Genomic DNA, 23,804 nt, shown 5'->3' on the forward strand with positions numbered 1-23,804 from the left:
TAAGTGTCAGGTTAACAGGACCAATTTACGAGACACATTGTCGTGTAGAAATCTAACTGCCGAAAAAATCCCTGAAACATACATGGAAGTTCACACAGTTACAGCAATCACAAACGTTGGTTCTGAATAAGAGACTTCAACTCCCACAAATCCTTGGGTTAATTAGGCCGCTCTGACTGGACGTGTCTACGGCCTCCACCTGCTAGAGCGGTATGGTATGGTAATGAAAACGTTAGCCAATGGGCCTCAGAAGTCTGCCGTAATGCTGAGCAAAACTTTTACCCATATATGGATTTCTGGTTCAAAGGATAATTTCTCTGTTATAGACTGTGATTTAAACTTGTACGTTTAAAACTTGGACGTTTTTTTTATCCAGACGCTTTTCTCTCTTAAGTGGCACTGGATCCACTGAATGTCGGTTTTGCTTCCTGATGTTGCTTTTCTGTATAATTATTTCGCTAACAGCAAGCTAATGTTGCTGCATTATTTATTTACATTGCAGCTAGCCTGTTGGCTTTTCACGCTGGTCAGAGCTTCCTGTTAGCCAGCAAAGAAATTTAAAGAAAGTAATCAGAAATTACTAACAAGAACAGCAATAACAACAACAATAAAGATTTTCACAGCGATATATACAACTGTACGAAATTGGAAAAAAAAAATTTTTATTACACTAACTGGTAACAGAAAACGGATTATGCATGTAAATGGGAGCTGGAAATATAGCCCTGTGCGTGATGTTGTAATTGTGCAACCGGTCTCTAACCACTTAGCTGTTAACTATTTATTTTTATAATCCAAAAGAACAGAATTCTTTTAGATTATAAAAAATTGGTGAAAAGCATTCTTTCTTTTCATATACAAACAAAAGTCCGAATGTCATAAATGATTTTGATGGAATTGGGAAAACGGCCTTCTTTTCTCCCATAGGCGGTCTATTTTTGTGATCTGGAAGTCTTGAAAATGGGCCTCAGAAGTAGTGTTTTCATTCCCTTGGGGTTCAAGACTTTTGGGTCAAAGCAATAGATGGCTTAGCCTTCTAAGCCTTTGTGAGTGCTATAGTTTCCATAAGGCTACTGTGGCAATGTACATCTCAGGTAGTTAGGCATGGTTTATTTGGCAAAATTAGCTGACTATTCCTTTTGATATCTTGCCTGACGAGTAGGTGATGATGAGTTTGTTTCCATGGTTATGAGCTGTGCAAGGACTCCAAAAACACTCAGTTATCAAGGACAAAGAAGAATGAAATGCAAAAGATGGAAGTTGAACCAGCAAGTAGTGTTGCTTCGATGCCTATTTTAAACACTTATTTTTCCTGTTGAAGTGGTTTTTATGAGAATCTTTACAGTTATTTTTATTAGGAGAATAATTATTTTTAAAAATTGTGTTTGGTGAAATGTATATAAGGGTCTGGGAAAGTTTTTCTTTCCAGCAGATGCAGTGGCTGGTTCAACAAAAAGTTAGTCTCTAAGACCCTGCCTTCATTCCATTCATGATTTGTTAAGTCTCTTGTGCACAACAATGTCTTGTTCTTGTTTTGTTTTCCTACAACGACTCTGTTTTGACTGGAATTGTGGAATATTTTTTGTGTCTGCACTGGTGTTCATGCAGCCTGGTTGTACAGTGTTTACTGTTGTGATGAAGCCTAAATGTCATGAGAGTTCATTCGGGGGACTCAAACGAGTCAGGCAAGGTGGCGGACACTGGGCCACTTGCCAAGGCTTTTACGGGCTAATCGTTTTACGCAAGTATGAAATGTGCCTGTCCTTCCAATTAGAGTTCACTCTCCTGTAGTGTGCCTTGTAGCTTTAAGTGTGTAGAATAATCAAATATGAGATAGCCAGGTGTTCATGTGATGTACAGAAAACCCTTAGCCTGGGAATTTCCCACTGAAGATAATTTTGGATAGTTCATTGATAAATTTTTGCAAGGATTGTAAAAACCATTGCAAATCTTTCAAAGCTGCTTTCAGTGAGATTGAAGACAAGCCACTCAAACCCTGCTTTATTATGTTTGATCTGTTTTAGCTTAAGAGTCACTGGCCACTCTGGAAATGCACAAGCTCAGAGGAATGCACAAGTAAAACAAGGAAGTGAAAACAGAGAGCTGATGGTGGTCCTGGAGAGCCGCAGGGCCTTCTGGTTTCTTTGGTTTACTCAGTATTAAATGGATTAATAAAAGCAGCAACTTGAACGATTAACTCACTTCACATTGGTGTGTGGAACTAGCTGGTGATTTTGAGGTGAGAACAAAAGCCAGGTGAAACCCGTGGCTTTCCTGGACCAGGGTCGCCCACCCCTGTTCAGAGCTATGAAAAGAATGCAGTGAAGGACAGAGTTGAAGGCTGTGGCTATGCAGAGGTGTTGAAGAGTCAAGGAGCCGCATCTGTGCTGCACTGTAAAGGCGTTCGTCTGTGCACCTACACCCAGTGGGTGTAAAGGTGTGCCTGATCGCCAGGCCGTCCAAATACAAAATAGCCTTGATCACCAGTCCCCCCCCCCCCCCCCCCCTCAGCTTACCTCCCCATTTCAGTGATGGTTTGAAATGTACTGCAAGACTAAACCTGGAGGCAACATGCTTGCCTGAAGGAAATGTAGGTGAGTTCTGACTAACTGGATGTAAGCGAGCAAGAGCTTTTGGGAAGTCAAAAAAATATCTATAATGTACACCAAGGTTTTAGTTATGCAGTGTCAGTTCTTCTGGGCAGAGCAAATGTATGCTCGCCATGCAATTTCAGTTCTTCCGAGTGGCTAATTCACGGTAGCTAAATCTGTATTTTTAGCCTGCTCCTGCCTCCTTGTCTTGGATTGTACAACGGATAACCATTCACACCACATTTTCACATTTTGCACACTTGGACAACCGTTCGTCGAATTTTTAATCAAGAAATGAGGTAGGGTAGATATTGTGTGAGTACTGGATACTGTGCAGAAACCTCAGGTCAAGATTATTACAGCCCTGCTGGAAACTGCAACAAACGAGCATAGCAATATCTGGCACACGCATCTATTTGCTTAGTAACTGAACCAAAGGTGAAACACCGTTTTAGGTTTGCTGAACTTAACCATTCCTCAGTTTTAAAATAACCAGAGTGTGCTGTATTGCTGACAAAGCACAAAATGGTTATATTTATTCAGACATCCTAATTAGAATAGGAATTTTGGGAACTGTCCAGCGGGTGCTTATGACTGTGGTCTGAATTTAGAAACTTGGAGTGTTTCAGACAGCCATGCAATTATTATTATAAGCCATTATACCAATAAGCCATGTCTTATTGGTTTTATGTAGCTGGGATATGGGAGCTTCTTGTAAAAAAAAAAAAAAAGATCTTTTTTTTTTTTTTTTTAAATCATGTAAGATTCTTCTGATGAACTAACTTTTGTTTGCATTTTAATGTACGGTTTTACCCCACGGTGCCTTTGTGCCGTTTTTAAAATACTTTGTGGTGAACCTCTGTGGACGTCCCCTTCACCAGAAGATTTTTCTTGGTGATGTTTACGCCGCTGTTTTTCCGCCGCCTGGCCAGGCCTACGACTGTAAGCCTACTTGGTGATTAACGAGCCACCCCTGTCTCACATTCTGAGCCACCAAAGCCATAAATCCACATGTTGATAACGGTACTGTGGCTGAAAGCGCATTTTCTTGCCCCTCCCCTCATCTGCCAAACCCCCCCCCCCCCCCCCCCCCCCGCCTTCTTCGTTTTCATGGGTTTTTAAATATTATCTTCTTATTTGCGCGGGCTACCCCGTTTCGCTTACTCGCGTTCGGAGGATGCGTTCTGTGGGCGGGAGGGGAGGCGGGAGGAGGGGGCTCACTGTTGGGACTTTCGCTGCTGAAATTAAGGCCATGCGTAGCTACCAGTTTGGAACAGGCAGTTATATTTGCAGACCCTCTCTCAATGCTGAATTGTCCTCTGTACGTTAATTACATGCAGACAAGCCATCCACTTCTTTAACCTCCACAGTCGGGGGGGTCTCGTGGCGTAGCCTGTAGAGCACTGTCCACATGCTCATTACGAGCCGCGACGTCGGCGGTTCGAGTCCGACCGCACGAACTTTGTCGCACGTCTCTCTCTCTGTCTTCCCTGTTCTTCCTGTCTCTCTACACTGTCCTGTCCAATAAAGCTGAAAAGCCCAAAAAAATATAATGATTAAAAAAAAAAAAAAAACTCCACAGTCCACCGACTGAGCTATGCAGTCTAAGGAGTAGTTTTCTAGTTGGTGCCTGCAGACAACAGGCACCCTGATTGAGTGGAAGGGCCATTGATGCCCATAGAAAATGAGGCTAACCCTGCTAAGTGAACCCCTTCCTTTCATGGGCTGTGGCACTGGATCCCAACCCCGTTCCTGGATATTCACCGTCCTGTAGGTTTTTATTTCAACCCTCATTTGCCGCTCCTAATTCTACTAATTGGCAGCTCAATGAGATCTCTAGCTGTTGAATGAGATGTGCTTTGTTAGGGTTGGAGTGAAAACCTACAGGGTGGTAGATCTCCAGGAACAGGACTGGAAATCACTGGGTTATAGTATGGCTAATTATGCACTGTCCCACATCGAGCCACTGGCAGGGACAGAATTAAATTCCAATCATTTAACTGAAAACCAGTAGCGGGACTGGCAACTTCATGACCTCACATTTTCATATTTTGTATTAGATCGGTTGTCTCAGATGTCTGTTTGGTTGGCAGACCTATCGGTCCCATTTCTTTTGCAGACTTTACAGTTTCAGAGCCTTGCTGCACCATTGTGAGCTAAAAACAAATACAGCCTGTAGCATTTACTGTTTTTGTTCATGACAGGTCTTTTTCCAGTCGTCATAGCTTGGCATTATTGGTTTTGGCTGTTGATCATTTCAGTCTAGCAATGTCCTCAAATATATCGGCGAAGGAGCGGATTTTATTAGTCACCCAAAAGACAGTTGTCTCAGTCATGTTCGTGATTTTGATAAGGGATTCCGAGCATTAAAAACAGTTGTGTCCTCAAGTGCTACGTAAGGATGAAGCTGTTTAGTTCTGGAGTTTTCCCCATTTAACATGTTTCTCATCATAATGGGTCAGTTTTACTGAGAAAAGTCTCTATAGTTATCCTGTCTGTATTCTCAGACAAGCAGTGTCTCACTCAAGATATGAAAAATTCAATATTGATTGATATCTGTTGTTATAACTGTGTGTTCGTGTGTGTGTGTGTGCGTGCGTGCGTGCGCGCTTGTGTGCGTGCACGCGCCCACGTTTGAAACTTGGCGAGAGAGTATGTGTGAAAGTAAGTTTGTTTTTGTGTTTACGCGTGTACACGTGTGAGAGAGGGTGTGTCCGTGTTTGTGTGCGCATTTGTGTGAAAGTCTGTGTTTACATGTATGTGCGTGTGGTGATTCAGCGCGGTAATGACGATTGGGCAACATCCCCCCCCTGAAGCTGTTTAAAACAATTAGCCTATTAAAAGGTGGTGACAACCCGCACATGCCCAGTGAATGACGCGGGCAGGCGCCGACACAATGCTCTACTGTGTCTTTCTTCTTATTTCTTTTCACTTTTGAGCGAGTGGCAAACTCTTCTCTCTCTCTCACACCACTGAACAGGGAGATCTGATATCTCTCACAGAGCACACGGTGCATACATTTTCATTCAGCTGAAGATATCAGCTGTCTGTTCAAATAAAGTCAATGTCAAAGTACTGGAGATTATACAAATACCTACACATATCTTTCTGCTAAAAATATACAGTGAACACACTGCGTGCCTTTAAAACAGTTATATTGGATCCAAAGGAAGAAATGATTATGTCCGATATATGGATCCAAAAATATATAGATCCAAAGGTGAAGTTGTTTAATGCATATCTCCCACTTGGCTCCATGTAATATATGAGGAAAAGTTAATCTCAATTTTGTTATCTGCCAGATATAGTTTCGTTTAATGAGTCAAAAGTCAAATGGGGCACTTTATGCACTTTTTGAATGTTATATATAATTAAACCTGAATTTGTTCCCCCTCCCCATACATATGACATTAACGGGTAGCATTGTGTTTGTATGCTTTCTGTTTCTCTGTCCTTCTGTGCTTATTTTGGCCTCTCAAAGGCTGATTCATGGGCAGCGTATATATTTCTGCCCAAAAACACAGGCTCCAGCTCAGTGCTCAGGGGTTAATTTAACCCTAAAAGCACAGATACAGGGCCATAATTATTGTGCAGCCTAAACATCCTGATAGACCCTTGATCATTGCTTAGGATTCAGAAACTTGCGTGTAAATGGCTTTCAGTTCAGTGTCGGAAAGGCAGGAGTGGTGCTCGCTAGCTCCCCCTATTGGATCGCATGGCATTGACGGGGCCCATCACTCAGTCACAGAGCATACAGAATGGGGAATGGGGTGAGCTCACAAGGCATTGCAGACCGGTTGGTGGCAGCCCAACAGTGAGGAGCGTGGAGTCTAAGGTCATCAGGTTTGTCTTACTGTCACCGCCTGCACCTGGCTTCGAGCCACTGTCTGGGGAGTTCACGTCAGCCACACAAAAGATGTTTTCGCAAAGAGGCGGCGCAAAGAAGTATTTTGGGAAACTCCTTGGAAACCTGGAGGGTAGTGGTTGTGAGTTTCGCGAACACGCGACAAGCAGGGCGGCTCCGGTTTTATCCGGCCTGAAGACGCAACTCACTCGTCAGCTAAGAGCGTCCATCCACTTCAGGAGCTCGTTAAGGCGCGTGTAAACAGACCTAGCTGGGAACGGTTTGCGAATTGTGAACTTAATGCCGTGAGGCGCCTGGGGGCCTGAAGCCTGCAAGCAGAAAGACAGAACCCTCAGAAGATAAAAGTATGGGTCCGCTTAAGGCCCTTTTAAGGGGGAAAAGGTGCGGTCATGAAAATTTTGGCTGAAGTCATGGAGCAGTCACGGCAAAGTTGTTGATACTGAGGGGAAACTGGGAAAAAAAGCGGAAGAAATCGTGGCGTTAAATAAACCATAATTTATTAAATTAATAGCTCTCATGCGCAGCAGTGGAAAACGAGCAGTGGTAAATGGTAAATGGACTGCATTTATATAGCGCTTTTATCCAAAGCGCTTTACAATTGATGCCTCTCATTCGCCAGAGCAGTTAGGGGTTAGGTGTCTTGCTCAAGGACACTTCGACATGCCCAGGGCGGGGTTTGAACCGGCAACCCTCCGACTGCCAGACAATCGGTCTTACCTCCTGAGCTATGTCGCCCCTCAGTGAAGTAACGTGCAACTGCAGCAGCAGTAACAAGTGCTTGAAGTGTCAAAAAAGATCAACAGGCAATGACTGGCTGCTGGGAACAAATAGCCTACGAGTAAAATCATGATAGGCCGGTGCATTTAATCGTGGAAAGGAAGAACATGCTGTTTTGCCTTTATTTTTATCAGAAATAGAGAGTGCTCAAATTGCATTGTGTTTCTGTTTTATTTCTTTAAAGTTAAATGTTGTGCATTGCTAGGTTTGGTCTTTGATGAAGGACCTCTTGTCATTGAATGTTAATGTAATAAGGGACTGAGTGCTGGGCATCAACATTTTTTGACAGGGGCCGTCAAACATCTGATTGCAACAACTGACAGGGATGGGAATCTTGATCCTAGAATTCCAGAATGCAGTGTCACCCTGTTTCATCCTGCATTTGGCAATATTGTTAAAATGCATATGCCTATAAAAATAACACTGAAGGCTATGTTGCGGTTGACTGTTATCATCCCAAACTGCTGAAAAATTCCATTTGAAACAAGGCGCTTCCAGCCTGCTGACCCCTTGAGGACAGAACTTTGAGAAAAGACGCATTGAAGTCCATAATGACAACTAACAAGTTAAAATCAGTGACTGCCAATATTCACTTAAAGAATAAGTTTGGCAATAAAGCACATTTCACCTGACCAACCAATCAAGGTGGAACCACTGGCTCAGAAAAGCTTCCCCATCTGCTTCTCCATAACTGAAATATCTAGGAAATGGCATAGCCACACTGTTTGAAATTTTGAGCAGCCTCCACCCAGCCCATCAGGACTTATTCTTTGGAAGAATTCAAGTCTGTAGAACATATTTTTTGGGTCAGTTTAATCAAATATAGTTGCTATTCCCCAAAAGGAGCATCCCCAGGCAAATAGGTGTAATCATACACTACAAACAGGAAAACACTTCCATGAAACGCACTTCCTAAAGGACAATGCAACCATAGCTATGTAGAACCCCTTCTTTTTACTGTTATAAGACACACTGTTCTTTTGCTGGAAGCTATGGTCAGTTGTGGTTTATTTTCCCTCTGTTGTGCATGGAAAAGAGGTTTTTCACCATGTGTTATGTGTGACAAACTAGTCGGTTGCCAGTTAGTCTTAACAGTATGTGCGTATGGTCCATGTTATATATTACCCGATACCTCGTTAATGTAGACCAATTTATTGCGTGTTTTAATTACGGTGATGATAGCCTCCAGTCATTGTACGAGTTAGTGTTTCACGTGATTATAAATGGCTTGTTGACCTGCTTGTCTCCTTGTGTGAAGGTTACAATCCAGTTGACAATAGACAGTAATTATCTATAAATATGCATGCTTCTGTTATGCAGCCTCTTCTGATGCAATAGTTTTATTTTATGATTTTGTTTTGGACTTCTTTCTCCAATATTTGCCAATGCCAAAGTCCACATCAGCTGTCTGGCTTCTTATTGTGGTGAATGGGTACTTATCCGTTTTCCGGAGGGTAGCTAATCCATTTGTCATTCTACGAGGTTCGGTGTATATCCCAGCAACTGACATATTTTTGGAATATGATTTTAACACTTGAGCTCTTCTTGTGTTAAAGCTTGCAGCGGCAGTCTTAATAGCAGGGTTATACACTGTGGAAAAGGAAGGTGGGATTGGTGCATGGTCATTGTTATCACACATCTTAAACCCGGGTACTTGCAAGGGTATGCCTAGCAGTACGAACCAAATGCCAAACCCCACACAGAGCACCCAACTTTGTGGGGGACCCCTGCTTAAGTAGTGCCGGCAACTTAAATTTGTTAGCTCTGCTAGCTACCTAGCTGGCTATGTAAGAAGACTCTATCCTTGTTTTTTCAAAGCAAAACGGAACCAAACTGGGTTTTTTTTCCCCGAACCAAAGGATTCCGTTTGACATTTGTGACTATTGATAATGAGATTAGTGTTCATGGGTGTTTTCAGTTGGCTAAATCTGTTCTTTCAGTCAGGTTTTAAGGCGATTAAAACTTTTACCTAGAGGTCAGCGCGGTCATTTCTTTGGTTGCTGCACCTGATCCAGAAAAAGCGGGATGGAAACGGTAGATCCTCTGAGAGGAGCACTGCTGCCAGGTGTGCTTTTCCTGTCAGTTTCCTTTTGTTGACTGAGCAGGAAGATTATATGTGGGCAAAAGTGCCTTATAGAAAAACATAGAGATTAATCCAGGTAACATACTTTTGGATTAGTTCACAAAGAGGTTCTCCGTAGCTGTTAGTGCTGTTGGCAGGAGGTGGAATTAAGGGCCTGTTCCTCTTTGGAGGGTTTCTGAGGACATTCGTGTTCTCACACCACTGGCATTAGGAAGCATAGTTTCTTCATGGGGAGTGAATTAGAAGGTTTTGTAAGGATGACAGGCAAGGTCACTTGCGTCAGAGATGGTTTCGCGGCGCTTCGACTTAACAAATCCCAGGGCTGGAAGAAAGCGGGTTAGGTAAGATGTGCGTGCTCGCGTTTCGGCCAGGCAGGATGCTCCGAGGCAAGCGGTTCCCCGCCTTCCAGAAGCTTCTCACCCCGTCTTGTGGCCTTTTGCCCCCGTTAGGGGTCGAATGTGAGAGTGGCGAGCGAACGCTCTTAAGGTATTGATGCACGTGGAACTCGTTTGGCAGCTGCTGTGGGTGCGGCTTCCAACTGAGGTTGATCAAAAGTTTTGGACACACGTCTACAGCTGTGACTAAGAAGCGTGCGGAGTTTGAGTGAAGTCAGGTGGAGCTGTTTAGAGTTACTCATGAACCAGAAGTGAGGAAGACAAAAGAAACGGTAACCGAACAGTAGGCGGAATGAGACATATTGAAAATTACATGGAAAACAAACCCGGGATCTGTGGTATACAACAACTAGCAGCCAGAGAAAACGTCCAATGCGTAAAAATTGCACTGCTACCAGAAAGAACTTGTGTTTAGTCCTACAATAATGATTATGAACAGATTTTACACTATCCAACCCTTAAATTCCAAAGCAGTATCTTGGACATCTGTTTAAAATGTAAATGTTATAGCCTGAGGTATGTCATTAGCTGGCTATGACCAGTGGTCTACGGGGTGGGGTACTGTTTGCTTTGTATTGCCAGGGGTAGGGCAGGTTTGTGTTGGTCAGAGTTCCTCAGGGCTAGTGCTGTATTAGCTTCTCCCAATGACATGGCAGGTACCCAAAATCTAAAAGTTAAATACACCCCTTCTTCGGTGGGTGCTAGCTTTCCTGTAACACTGTGTGGCCTGTAGTTTGAAAGCCCTTCAGAGCTTTGCAAATGTGCAAATCGGAGGAATCCTGTTTTGGCTTCAATTGGAAATTACGAAATGTGGGGAAATGTTCATTGATAAAAAAAAAGTGAGCTTGGGATGTGGTGTTAGTAGAAGCCTGAAATAAAGAAATATTAATTGGACACAGTCTTTTTTTCCCTTTTGTGCCTCATGCTTATTTCTACAAGGAATAAAAATAGGGAAACGCTATCTTTTACTTAATCCTCTTTAGACCGTGCAGGTCCCTGGAGGTCATTGTGGTGAGGTTTCAGGTTTGCATTAAAACCTGCCTGTGCCAGGGCACCTGAGAGCCCTGAGTTTCTCAGACGCCGAGTTTGTTTCGAGCCGGGGTTCTGGGCCCGTCTCTTGGACCACAGCATTGTCGTGCATGCATAAAAAGCCTTGAGATAAACCAAAACACTGAAGAATCGCTAATTGGGGTCTTGGAGATTCTTTCCACTGCGGCAGCGGCTGGCCCTTTGTTTCAGAGCGTGGAAATCGCTGCAGTAATTAAAGCAGTGTGTTGCCTGTTAGGTATGGTGGCTTTGAGGCGGAGGAACGCAAGGAGTGGGAGGGTGCAAATTTCTTTCTGGAAAAAACTTTGGGAGGCGGCTGCACACAGCGTTTAGCCCCGGGCAGGTTTTAGGCTGCAGCCCACTCCAAGGCCGTATAACATGTGCTCTGACCCACTCTGCGAGTTTAATAGCTTTTTTGAGAGCAGCTCCAGTCACCCCCGCCCTTCCACGAAGGGAAGCCAAGGCCGTGGCCCTCGCTGCTGCTCGAGGCGAGCGGCAAGGTCAGCTCAGGTGTTTGTGGGAACGCGCTTCGGCTTTGTGCTGCGCAGTCTTTTTTTAATGTCACTCCCTGTCAGAGAACATTACATATAGTCATAGTTGTTCACCTAGCAAGTTGTCAGGTGTGTGTGTGTGTGAACGTGTGTGCCTGCATGTGCGTTATGGCTGTCAACAATGGCATGAAATTGAGTTAAAATTTAACCTTATAAAATTGGTACGAATTTGAAATATTCAAATATAATTTGCATAAATTTGCGAATTGTTCCATGCTATTTGGATAGTAATATGCAGTGACTCTCCCTATATTGTAGTATTAAGCCTTATAATCCTCAAGGGTTTAGTGTAACACAATACAACATTGACAGCATTGTTCAAAATATAATGTTTTTAGTTCCACATTTTGCGGTGGTTCTACACTGCATTAAGTGCTGTTCATACAGTTGAGCAATTATCTCAAGACTGAGACTGCCCAACATTTTCAACAAATTAACCCAGTGAATAAAGCACGTTTCTCAGCGATGTGATTTGTCATGGCTTGACGCAGTAGCTCACAAGTGCGTTGTTGGTCTTGTAACCTAAAGGCCGCAGGTTCGATTCCCCGGTAGGACACTGCCTTTGTACCCTTGAGCAAGGTACTTGGCCTGCATTGCTCCAGTATATATCTAGCTATATAACTGGATACAATGTAAGTCGCTCTGGATAAGAGCGTCTGCTAAATGCCTGTAATGTAATGTTTTGTTTTTGTGAAGGGGATGTTACATTAGATTTGATAGTTACCCACAGCAGGTAGGCATTGAAAATAGTTGCATTCATGGATGTGATTTGACACTTTAAACACACACTATAGGCATTATAATACAGTTTTTTGTTATCATATAAAATGCGGGACCTAAAACAAATTTAAATTAATTTCTCAAATTTAAGTTTGAAAAAATTTGAACAAACTTAAACTTTGAATATTTTCTGACAGCCACAGTATCTGTCTCCATGTGTGTGTGTGTGTGTGTATGTGTGTGTGTGTAGTGTAGTGTAGTGTGTGTAGTTTAATTAAACAGACTCATTATGTGGACTTGCATTACATCTGAATATAATATCACTGGGAGATTATAATGTATAATGATTATAATGTGTCATTATTTTATTTCATAATTATACTGTAATGTTTCAGTGGGCCTCACATCACTACAGAGAAGCCATTTTGTACTGGCTTGCCCCATTAAACACGCCAGGGGTTGCTGTGCTTTGCTGAAATTGTGAAAAATGTTCAAAATATAGAAATAAATGCCACAGTGCATTGCAAATGACTGATCAGCATGATCAGTGGCTTAAAGGAGATTAAAGGTGCGTTTTCCAATCAACAAACTTGCTACCCAAGTGCAGATTATATATCATAATTCATGGTTGTCAGTACAGTAGCAGTTCCAGAGAAAATGTTTTAGAATATATCACATAGTCGCAAAAGTTTTCAGATGAGTGAATTCCCGTATAGCATATGAATTGGGTGTGGTCCGCTCCATCTACATTCCATACTACATTCTAAACAGATTAATGTTTAATTACGGTGGTTGCACATTAAATTTAATAGTCTGCAAATTGTTTTGCTTGTGACAGCCTTTTAATGAGACATGTAACCTTAATAGTCCTGTTTTATGGGCTGCTGGGTGGCTCATTCGGTTAAGGCACCCGGCCGCGGCGCATGGATGAGCCTCACGGTCTCGTGTCCAGTCTGAGCCGTGCCAAGGCCGAATGTGGCTAGTACCTACAAAGGGTGGCATGCAATTGGTGGGAATGGGAGAGGCCAGTTGGATAGCGCTTCATCTTCATTGCTATTTAGCGACCCCTGCTGGTCGATCGAGGTAGATTGCGGTCACAGTTGCATACGAAAGATCTTCCTCCGACTCCACTCTATGCAAGCTTAGCTGCAGTGTTTAAAGGAGCAGCTGGCGACACCATGTGTTTCAGAGGAAAACCATGGATGTTTACACTCTCCTATTTCAGTGTATTCATATGGTTTTTTAAGAATTTTAGAAAAAATCGATAATAGTTATAGTGCCACCAAGTGTTTGATGAGCCAAATTAGAGGTTGTGTATTTGGCATAGGCACCTAGCCACCTGCCAAATTTTATGAGTTTTTAATGCTTTATCACTTTAGGAGTGAGTGCCAAACCAACCGCAGTAGGATGCCACCGCACTGTAGTTTCGTTTTTTAAATAATGAAAATCTTAATTGGACATTAAAATGACAAGTCGTAATCACTACTATCATTCAGATGTTTGCTCAGACCTAACAGACAGCAGAAAATTCCTTGGAGCTCTCGGGTTCTTGGGGACGGTCTTCTCTTGCAGAACAAATGAAAACCTGTCCACGAGAGCCAATCATATCCAGGTGTCCTACCTGTGGTAAGCAAAGTAGCCTGCACAGTGAGTAACTTCAGTACAACCGTATCGATACAGGGCCTTCATGGTAAAGGCAGACTGGAATGAGAGCGTACCCTTTGACGCCTTAACTTTGTCACTAGCCCTGAAAGATAAGCCGAGGTGTTCTTTCGAGCCCAGGCTAACACGCGGCTGACACTGCGCCTTGGGCGTTCTTTTTCCCTTTGCGCCAGACAATAGATGTTAGCAATTTGGCTGGCACAGAACCCGGCATATAAATAGGTGGACTATTAAAGACAAACGTGCATTCTGTAGTTGTTTGTGTGTCAATGGGTGACATAATCTCTTTGGCATTGTCATTTTGACGTTTTCACTCGTAAACATTTAATTGTAAGAGCATTAACTGCTTCACAAATGAAAGACTCATTACGTAAGACATTACGTTGCATTGCATTCACGTGGCAGCCGCTCCTAAGGCCAGTTTGCGGTAAGGAGATGTGCGATCGGCCGATAGATATCGCTGCGCTGTCACCAACATTCCATTATCACTGGACTATTATATTGAACACTGTCGCTCATAAAACATATAAACATGTAACTGATGGCCAAAATTGAGTCATTAACGCCATCTTTGTAGTCCATCCGGTTGGCAGCATACAGGCACGGAAACACCGTAATTGTGTTTATCAAACTATCAACAAATGTGTCGTCTTCTATTTTATTTGTTTTAAGATTAGGCTAGGTCATAACTTTACATTTCGATCATTACGGGAGATGAAAACGTTCTATAATAATATTGTCAGGACAACTGAGCCTGCGATGGGGGGTCAAAGTTCAATAATGTTTCAGCGATAGACACAACAATGATGGCAAAGAAGGAAAATCGTCCGTCTGAAGAGGTGGCTTTTCAGTCTTTGTTGGAGCTCTGGTGAAGTGGTACTCCATCCCAAAGAAATACTATTTTACAGTTGTCCCTGTATCAACCAGGTAGATAGTCTGTGATTTCTGTAAGGTTCACCTGAGGTGATCTTACAATAATCCAACCAACAGCATCACAAGTAAACCAATGTTAATACCCAACAGCTACCAATTTGCAAACTAACAGCACAATGATTTTTCACAGAATTGCAAGAAAGGATAACCGTTAGCCAGTGTGGTTTGTGCAGAGGTTGTTCAGTAGTAACCAGGGGCTGAATGCTGAAGTGCCACCATTAAGGGTTTCTCTTCCCCTTCTGTTTGAGGAGATGTTTTTATCAGAAGATCACGCGTCTCAGTCGTGATCTATTCCTCAAGTTTGTGACTTACTCTCTTCCTCACTAGGATAAATGTAACATCTTAATTTGCCTGGCCTGTTACTCTTCAGAAATGATAGTACTGAAATCCATACTGTCCTCCGTGTCTGATGGATTAAAAGAATAAATAATAGTCTTCACTGGGTGCAGATGACCTCCCTCCAGGGCTGCTAGGGAAATGCAGCCCTGGACGGATGCTTTAAAAAAAGATGTTTTTGCACCTTTGTGTGTTTGACGCCACAAAGGAAGTTCCTTATCGGGCAAATGAAGTTCCTCTTGCCCAGTGTAATATGATGTGTGTAGAGTGCGTGGTGTGACCGGGCTGCTCCTGCCTCTCCTGTCTCCCCAGCTACTGGAGTACACGGGCAAAGGGAAGGGCATCATGGACGTGGGGCTGGCGCAGGCCCGCCGCCCGCTCAGCACGCGCAGCCACTACTTCGAGGTGGAGATCGTGGACGCCGGGGAGAAGTGCTACATCGCGCTGGGCCTGGCGCGCAGGGTGAGCGCCGATCCCGCCGTCCCGGCCGACCGCGCACTGGGCCTCGTTACGGTCCGCTGCAGGACCCTGAGCGATGCCCTCTCAGCCAGAGGAAAAGGAGGTCTGAGTTAGTCAGGAACATCTGAGTTAGTCAGGAATATAAGTGTGCTGTACGTCTAAGTAGGCGCAAAGGCCCATTTTAAATGAGCCTGACGTTAGCTAAACAAACAGACAGTTAGTACTGAGAAGTAAATGTCACTACACTGCTAGCCTGTTTGTTTCTACATTACTATGCGTAGAACATTACTATCCCAAAAGGGAATCCCAAAACACTGAAAGGTTAGCAGTGGCCAACTGGAGAACCCAGTTGGAGCTCCTGAACTGTATCTGCCGCTACCCCATAATGCGTGGACGCCTTCATTACAAGACAGTAAGGTATTATGTTTAAGTGGGGGGGGGGGGGGGGGGGGGTAAATGTGAATATGCCACATATATGGGCAAATACACATAAGACCCTTTGTGCCACATATGCACACACACAGATGCACAATTAATGTGACTTTAAAAAATTTTGTATAATGGTTGCTTCCTTGTGGATTTTCTTAAGACAAAAACAATCATATATTCCAGTAACATTAGTGTTTAACAATTTGTCGGCGAATACTCGCGTAAACAGTACCACCTAGTCTCATCCAAATGGAATTTGATTTGTTCAAGCACGTTTTAACCACGTTTTATGTTAATGATCCAACGGTCGACTTTGCTTAAGTCATAGCCTCCCACTGGAGACCCACCTACAGGAAATCGTGGTTTTCCCAGAACAACCAGCTGATCGTTGACGTCTTCCCAAAATGCATCCCTGGAAACTGGGTGGAATTATCTGACATTAGAATGTCTACCATCAGTGCCAACGACTTTTGCCATTTTTATAGCAAGTTTTTATTCCTTTATTCCCTATTTTCAGCAGTTCTTTTCACTATGCCTCACTGGTTTTAACTGCGAGCCGGCGTCGTTGTCACGGTTTCCTCTGTGAATTTGGGGAGTCTACGCACACTTGCAGCGCTGCCGTCGCCCGCTTCGCCGTTCACCGCCTGCCCCGCTTCTTGCCGGCGTGATCTCGGCGCTCGATCGACCAGAGGAGTCGCTGTTGACGGCCGAGAAGGACACCGTGCTGACTGAAGCCTCCCTCTTCCAACAGCATGGCCTGTCACAGTCATCCAGTGCAGTCATCTGGTCACTGTCATCCAGCACAGTCACCCAGTGCAGTCATCTGGTCACTGTCATCCGGCATAGTCATCCAGTGCAGTCATCTGCTGTAGTCATCCAGCACAGTCACCCAGTGCAGTCTTCTGCTGTAGTCATCCAGCACAGTCATCTACCATAGTCATCCAGCACAGTCATCCAGTGCAGTCCTCTGGTCACAGTCATCCGGCATAGTCATCCAGCACAGTCATCTGCCATAGTCATCCAGCACAGTCATCCGGCGTGGTCATCCGGCGTGGTCAGGATTAGATTCCGTAGTTTGGGGCGCACCGCAGCATGGGGGGGGGGACCGCAGCTTTGGCGGGTTGCTTGGCGCGAGAGCCCCGCCCCCTGGGCCGGGCGAGCCCCTGGCGGTTCTCCCTTTGAACGCTGCGGCTCGGGCTCCGGGGGGGGGGGGGGGGGGGCCGTCACTATCGCCGGGGCCAGCTGCGACGGCCGCTCTCCCTCTTTCCGCTCCAAGTGATAAATGACCCGGCTCCGTTTGAAGGAGGGCGGGGGAGGAACAATTAAAGTTATATTTTTAGGTCTCATTTGGACCCCCTCATTTGTTTTTCCAAAGAATGCGCACATGGTTTTCATTTAGCGTCCAAGAGCGCTGCCTCGCTGGCGTGACAGCCCGCCGCCGAGCGCAACAGACGGGAGTGCGTGTGAAACGCGCTGCATCGGGGCCGCCGTCCCTCTCTCCCTCCCTCCCTCCCTCCCTCCCTCCCTCGGAAGAGCGACGGCGATTGAGGGGAAAGGACCCGTCTCCTCCACCGCTCCTGCCAGGGAAACCGGAACAGGAAGTGAAAGGATGTGCTGACATTTACTGATAACTGTATAGCTATCTGGCACTATTGATAAAAAAATATAGGGGATTATAGGCACTGTAGACTTTAGGGGTCTATAAACAATGTTCTTTGAAGGACAATAGACACTGTTGCCTGTAGGGGACGGTAGACAACGGAGGCTATGCTGACCCTAACCCTAACCCTAACCCTAACTATAGTTGGTATATGGGTCCATAGTCGCCATATGTAACTATAAACGCTTTACACCGAAGATCCTGAAGTCTGGCCTTTATGGTCAGTAGTGCTGCTGATTTCTCTTCTGTCTGAAAGTCAGTATTCCAGTAGTGTCCCTGATTGGCCAGAGATGACACTCTCCTGGTGCGCCAGGTTTAAATCAGTCCCTGATTGGCCAGAAATGACACTCTCCTGGTGCGTCAGGTTTAAATCAGTCCCTGATTAGAGGGGAGGAATGAACACCCGAGGGCCAGATTTGAGTGTCCCTGCTGCGCTCAGAACAGACTGTAGGGGGCATCCTGCTGGCATAATCTGCCCTCATGCTTTATTCGCCAGGCTGGCAAAACCGACCATCAATGAGCCAAATGAGACTCGAGGGTTTATCCCGGGCTGGAACCTATTCCTAGTTTTAGGTTTGAGTTTTTTTCCCACCCTGTGCGAACCGTGTTTCAAAGGACGTTAACGGTTAGACAGGTGTGCGCGATGACTTTTGAAGTTTTTCTCCTCTCCAGACCTTGGATTTAGGAATTCGTAATTCAGGCAGGAAGAAGGCCGCCCGTTCATCGACGGGGCGCCCGCGCGAGGCGGCCCGCACGCCGGAACGCCGTGTTCTTTCGGCGCGTTCTTTTCGCCGTGTGCCCGCGCCCGCGCCCTCTCTCTTTCCCAGAAAGCCATTACGGTGAACGTTGACGACGGAAAATGGGGAGTCCATTAAAGGGGCGGCTTAATTAGCGTTTATGAGCATCGCATCGCGTGCGCGGCTGCGCGCGGCGTCGTGCTGCTTTAATACGAGCGGGAAACGCGGGCGGGAGCCAAGGCAGGTTTTTTTTGGGGGGGGGGGGGGGGTGAGTATGACGCTAGACAGAAATGAGGTGTTCTCACTTGACCTGCCAGGCTACTATAAATGTAGCTGAAGCACATCTGAATGAGTCTGAATGAGCTCCTAACATCACCTCACCCCCGAGGGGACGAAGCGTTTGGCCGTTCGATACAGTCACCGCTTGCCTCTCTTCCCCGAGCCCGCACCCCCCGCGTGCGTGAGCATACTTGTGTCTGCACATGTGTGGTAATTTTAGGCACCATAGCAAATCCTTTTTCCCACGGTGACACACCCCCTGCGAGGGCACACGCCCGGCACAGCACACCTGAGGGGCTCACGCTGTGTTGTGGTTAAGGAGCTGTGCCCAAAGGTTGCAGGTTCAACTCAGAGGTGGGGCAGCCTCTGCTGTACCTTTAAGCAAGTTGCTTGTTCTGTTTTTATGGAGTAAATATTCAGCTGTATTCATTATTCACAAATTGTTAAAAAAAGAAAATTTTAATGTATAATGTCAAATGTTAACGGTACAAATGCACAATTAAATAAATAATTAAACGGAGGTGGGGTGGCCTGAATTGTTTTGACTGTTTTGCTCGCTCTTTAACGGTATTGCTTCTGTCTGTGGTATTTTTATCCCGGGAGATGCGTATCGGTCCGTAATCGCGGCTGTGGGCAGATGGGTATCTGGTCGCGACCCCGTCGCGGTCACACTGGAAAAGCGGGCCGGCCGGGGCGTCAGATAAGAGCTCTAATGTGGAGAGAGAGAGAGAGGCTGCTGCTCTCCTGAACCGTTGGTCCCGCCTTTCGTATCGCGATCGCGTAAACAGCTCGGGCCAGTTTGAGCTTTCTGGGCTCTCAGCTCCCGCCTTCTTCAGGTTCAGCACGTCCGCCATCGAAGCACGTTTAAGACGCGTCTTTAAGAAGCTGTGAGGTGAACTTTGAGTTGTGGCCTTTCGCTGTAGTTCAAAGGAAGGAGGCAGGGTTCCACACGTTTACCTGAGGTGAAACCAGGTCTCGTCGTTAGGGACGGTTTTCAGCTCCGTTCGGAGAGGAGGCGGGAGGACTTGCAGTGTCGCTCTCGCGCGTCCGGGGGGCGGGGCAAAGTCCACCCCGACTCCCCTCCTGGGCGACGGTGTGGCCAATCGTGCTCTGCCCCATTCCCCCCCCACCCCCTCACCCCCCCCGGCCGCAATCCGGTTTCGATTCCGGGCCGTGGGACGTGCCGCGGCAACGTGAACAAGTGCTTCAGCGGGACGGGCTTTCTGGGAAGCCAGGAAGGCACATTTTTTCAATTTAATAACTATCTGCCGGGGTTGGGGGGGTTGTATAAGGAGGGCTTTAGAAGTTTTATTGTCCTTTGAGCACATTCCCTGAAGTCACGCTCCTTGCAATAACCTAAACCACAGGTTTACTGCGCTGGTTGTGTTTTTTTTACGGGGTCGTACGTCACGTTTCGTACGTGGAGGTATCGAGCGGATCGTCTGTTTAGCTTCCAGTAAACACGTCGCTTGGAAACGCGTGCCCGCGAAACGTCGTCTCTTCTGTTTACTAATGTTTTTTTTGTGTGTGTGTGTGTGTGTGTGTGTGCGTGTGTGCGCATGCTCGCACGTGCTTGCGTGCGTGCGATAGATTTGGCTGCTCAAGGGAGAAATGAAGGAACAGACAGGGGAGTCAGGCGGCGGTGACTTCATCAATTGTTCTCAGGGAACGAGGCCTGGGGTGTTAGCCGCGACCGTAAATCCGTCACTCCCGATTACTGAGGTTCCGTCCTCCTCCCTCTCCTTACTGCAATTAGACAGACAGACAGGACGAGAAGGGCTTTTATCGGGATACTGAGGGGAGCCATTTTATTTTGTGTCAAAACAAATTAATACATCATCCACGAGGCAGGTTTAATAAACACCAGGCAGAGCGGACCTGTTGCTATGGACGAGTCTGCGGTATCCCTTCCTTCTCTTCTGTTCTGCCTCTTTCCCTCCCGTCTCTCTCTCCTCTGTCATTTCGTTCTGCCTTGAGCACCTTTGAGTTTAACTCGGGTCGGTGAAACGAGGGTTTCGGTCCCAGTGTGACGCGTTCGCGCATCGTCGCCAAGCCGGAGCCAGGCGACCGGGTTTGCAAACAGGGCTCGCCGGCTCCCGGCCTGGCACGGACGCACGGGCTCGCCACGACGCCGCCGCCGCCGCCGCCGCCGCCGCCGCCTCCTGTCTCATTAACCCCGGGATCGAGGGAGGGAGGCCGTTTTTTAAATTTTTTAATTTTATTTTTTTTCACGACGGACAGCTCGCGCGGTGAGCGTCCGAGGATTAGCGAAAAACCGGTCGCCGGTGATTAGCTGGGAGTCGCCCGCCCCGGTCTTATCACGCACCGGCCCTCTCCGCTGTTTAGGTTGGCGGCGGACGGGGAGCAGGGTCCGGGGGTTTCCCCTCCGCTCGCGTCCCCGCCTCGGAACGCCCGCTGAGCACGCACCATTCCCTCACTCGCTGTTTGTTTTCGTTTCTCTCTTTTCTGGAATTTGGCGTGTCCGGTTCCCACCCTACTTTCGGGTCGTCCCGTTAGGTCATGGATTCCCCGCCGCCGATCGGTGAGGGCGCGGGCGTCCGCGGCGCTCCTCGGGAAAGCGTGCGCGTGCGGCCGGCCTGCTTCTTCTCACGCCGCGGCCCGCGGGCCGAGCCTCAGCCTCAGCCTCGCACACGGAGCTTGGCCTGAGGAAAACATCTCGTGCGCCACTTCAGCACGCGGCCCGCAGGCGCCCCAAACCACCAGCAGGGGTCACTAGAGAGCAACGACCCCCAATTGACCAAAAATCCCTCCTGTGCCTGGGTGGGCAGCGCAGTTGTCAGTTGCGCGTCACAGTTGGCGGAGGCAGGGCCCGGAGTCTGAACCAGATGAGCCACCTGCCAGCGTGATTAACTCATTATGTCACAGCAAATAAAACGAACCACCAAGAAACTGAGTTTTTTATGTATAGAATGAGAGCAAATGCCAAAGCTTGTTAAAAAGGCGTTCGATTAAAATGGTACTTGACTTTTTTTTTTTTTTTTTAATTCCATGGTTCTGCCAGACGCGTGCTCGTTCGTCCAGTCTTATTTCTTTACTCTTAAGAGCTGTTGAAGGGGATTCGCAGGAGCCCGCAGTGCTTTCTTACATCTCAGAGAGCAGCACGCGCACTTTCACAGACGGGTTTAAGCCAGGACATTCGGGCTGCCGGAGTTCTGTTTGCTTCGTTGTGGAATCCAGACATTAAATAGATTTTCGCCGAGGACGGTGTTACTAAATCCCTCGGTTGTGTTTGTTTGGTTGTTAACTGAGCTCCTCTTTTCGTTGGCAGGACTACCCCAAAAACAGACACCCGGGATGGAGCCGAGGTTCTGTGGCCTACCACGCGGGTGAGTCTCCGCCCCCTTTTCCTGTTATCGGGGCTTGACTCCGCCTCCTTTGGGTTGTCAGCGAGATCCGATGTGTGGCAGCCTGTACTGCTGTACTCAGAATAGAATTACAGGGTTCTGCCTGCAGTTAGTATAGGTTTGAGATGCTAAGCTTTATAAATATAAACCCACACTATTGAGTTCTTTTGTGTTATATTTATGTCCGTTTGGTGAAGTAATTTGAGGTATTATTGTATTTGAATATGACATGAGAAGGACCGTTACCTTGTGTCAAAAATGACTAACAAGTATCAGATAGGACCTTATATTTCAAAGCTTTCAAATGTATGTACATTGTCTTGAACCAGCTTGGATCCTTTAAAAGCAATTCACTGCTACCTTTTCAATCAGTCAACAGACAAATAGGGGAATTGATGTTGTTCCGCGGTTGAAAGCGTGCGTCTCTGTTCTCAGAAGTGAATTGACGCTGGGTCATCCTGCAGCAGAACACTCCTCAGAGGACAAGGGTTCTTGTCTGTGCTCTTTCGAATTGGCAAAGGTCTTGCAACAGAGAGAAGGCCTGTGTGCCCATTTGGCCTTTCCAGTTTGGAAGTGAAGAAAGGAAAATGAAATATGTTGAAAGGGGAGTACATCCTAATATGCGAATTGTGTATGTGGAACGTATATTGTGGAAAAAAAAACAAGACCGTATGGTCACATGGCTTGATTGTCATGTTGGTTCTTGCCACGCACTTTAGAAGCTAAACTAAACAAAACTTGGCACTCACAAAGTGCACCTTGTGGAATGGATTAAAGTGCTTTTGGCAAGATAATTACTTGCAGTTTTTTTTTCTTTTTTTTTTTTTGCGCCTTATCAGATCCCCCACACTTTCGAAACTTACAAAACACCAGGCTCTGTCGAGATGAACTTGGTACACAGAGATACCGTGTTCAAAGTTAGTCTTTAATAGTCTTTAACGCTCGGTCTCATGATGTGGGGGTCGCTTGCTCTCATCAACTCCGCGTTTTAAAACAGCACTTGTTTTCAAACAACCGTCCAGCGTGAAGATTTATCAAACAAGCACTAAACCAGGTTGTCCCGTTGGGATAAGATAATCTTCCACAAGAGACCTGGTTCAAGATCACAACGGATTTAGCGAGAAAACAGAACTCAGTGACCACATGAGCACCCGTTACAAGCAGTAAACAACAGTGAGCGTGTCAGCACAGCGCCTGATCTGATTTGACGGCAGTGAACTAGGAGATTGTCTCTGTAGCTAAGTTAGGCTACGTTGCTTTGTGTGCTTATTGTTATTACTATTACTATTATTATGATTATTAGCAGTTATGATGATTTTATGTGTATAGCAGATTTAATTTTATGGTAAAACTCTCTGATGTACTTGCACTGTTGCTGATCACGTAAAGTAAACTCTTTACATAATCCAACTCTGGTGCATAACAAAGGTTCTGCACTAGCGTATATGAACAGAAAGAGAGTGGCATTATGGGCATTGTAGGGAAAAATGGCACAAACTGGGGAGGCAAAAACTTTAATTATAACGTGAATTAAGCGCAGGTCTGCGGGCGACCGATCCACCTGGGTCAGAAGCGAAACAGGGACGCACGTTCTCCGAAACTCGTTCCGTCGGCGCCGCGGTCCCCCCCCCCTCCCCCAGGGGGCGCCAGAGCGCGCCTCCGCTCTCGTGGCACTCTCGCTTACCCCCGCGGTGGGTCCCAAATTGGAAAATAGAGTCCCGCTCAGCTGCAGGTGGTATTTTTAGAAGGCTGAGGAAAGGCGAGTCTGTGCCAGCGTATCTTTCTTTGCGGTCCCCCATCCCCCCCCCCCATCCCCCCCCGCGCCCCGCTGACGGCGTGGTACGGCCCGCCTTATCGAGACTGGATCCGGCGCACTGCTGGAACAGGCCCCCCTGATGTGAGGAGACCCTGATGG

The 23,804-nt window shown here is 46.3% G+C and overlaps 1 protein-coding gene across 1 annotated transcript in view; it reads left to right on the forward strand.

Annotated features, from left to right (window-relative positions):
• LOC118210712 (SPRY domain-containing protein 3-like) overlaps nt 1–23,804 on the forward strand; it is a 57,775-nt gene that overhangs the window by 24,908 nt on the left and 9,063 nt on the right. The window contains exons 7-8 of the mRNA XM_035387109.1: nt 15,273–15,422; nt 21,814–21,871. Coding sequence (XP_035243000.1) covers nt 15,273–15,422; nt 21,814–21,871 — 208 coding nt within the window. The remainder of the gene's footprint in view (nt 1–15,272; nt 15,423–21,813; nt 21,872–23,804) is intronic.

Source organism: Anguilla anguilla, chromosome 13 (assembly GCF_013347855.1).
Source record: "Anguilla anguilla isolate fAngAng1 chromosome 13, fAngAng1.pri, whole genome shotgun sequence".
Taxonomy (NCBI): Eukaryota; Metazoa; Chordata; class Actinopteri; order Anguilliformes; family Anguillidae; genus Anguilla; species Anguilla anguilla.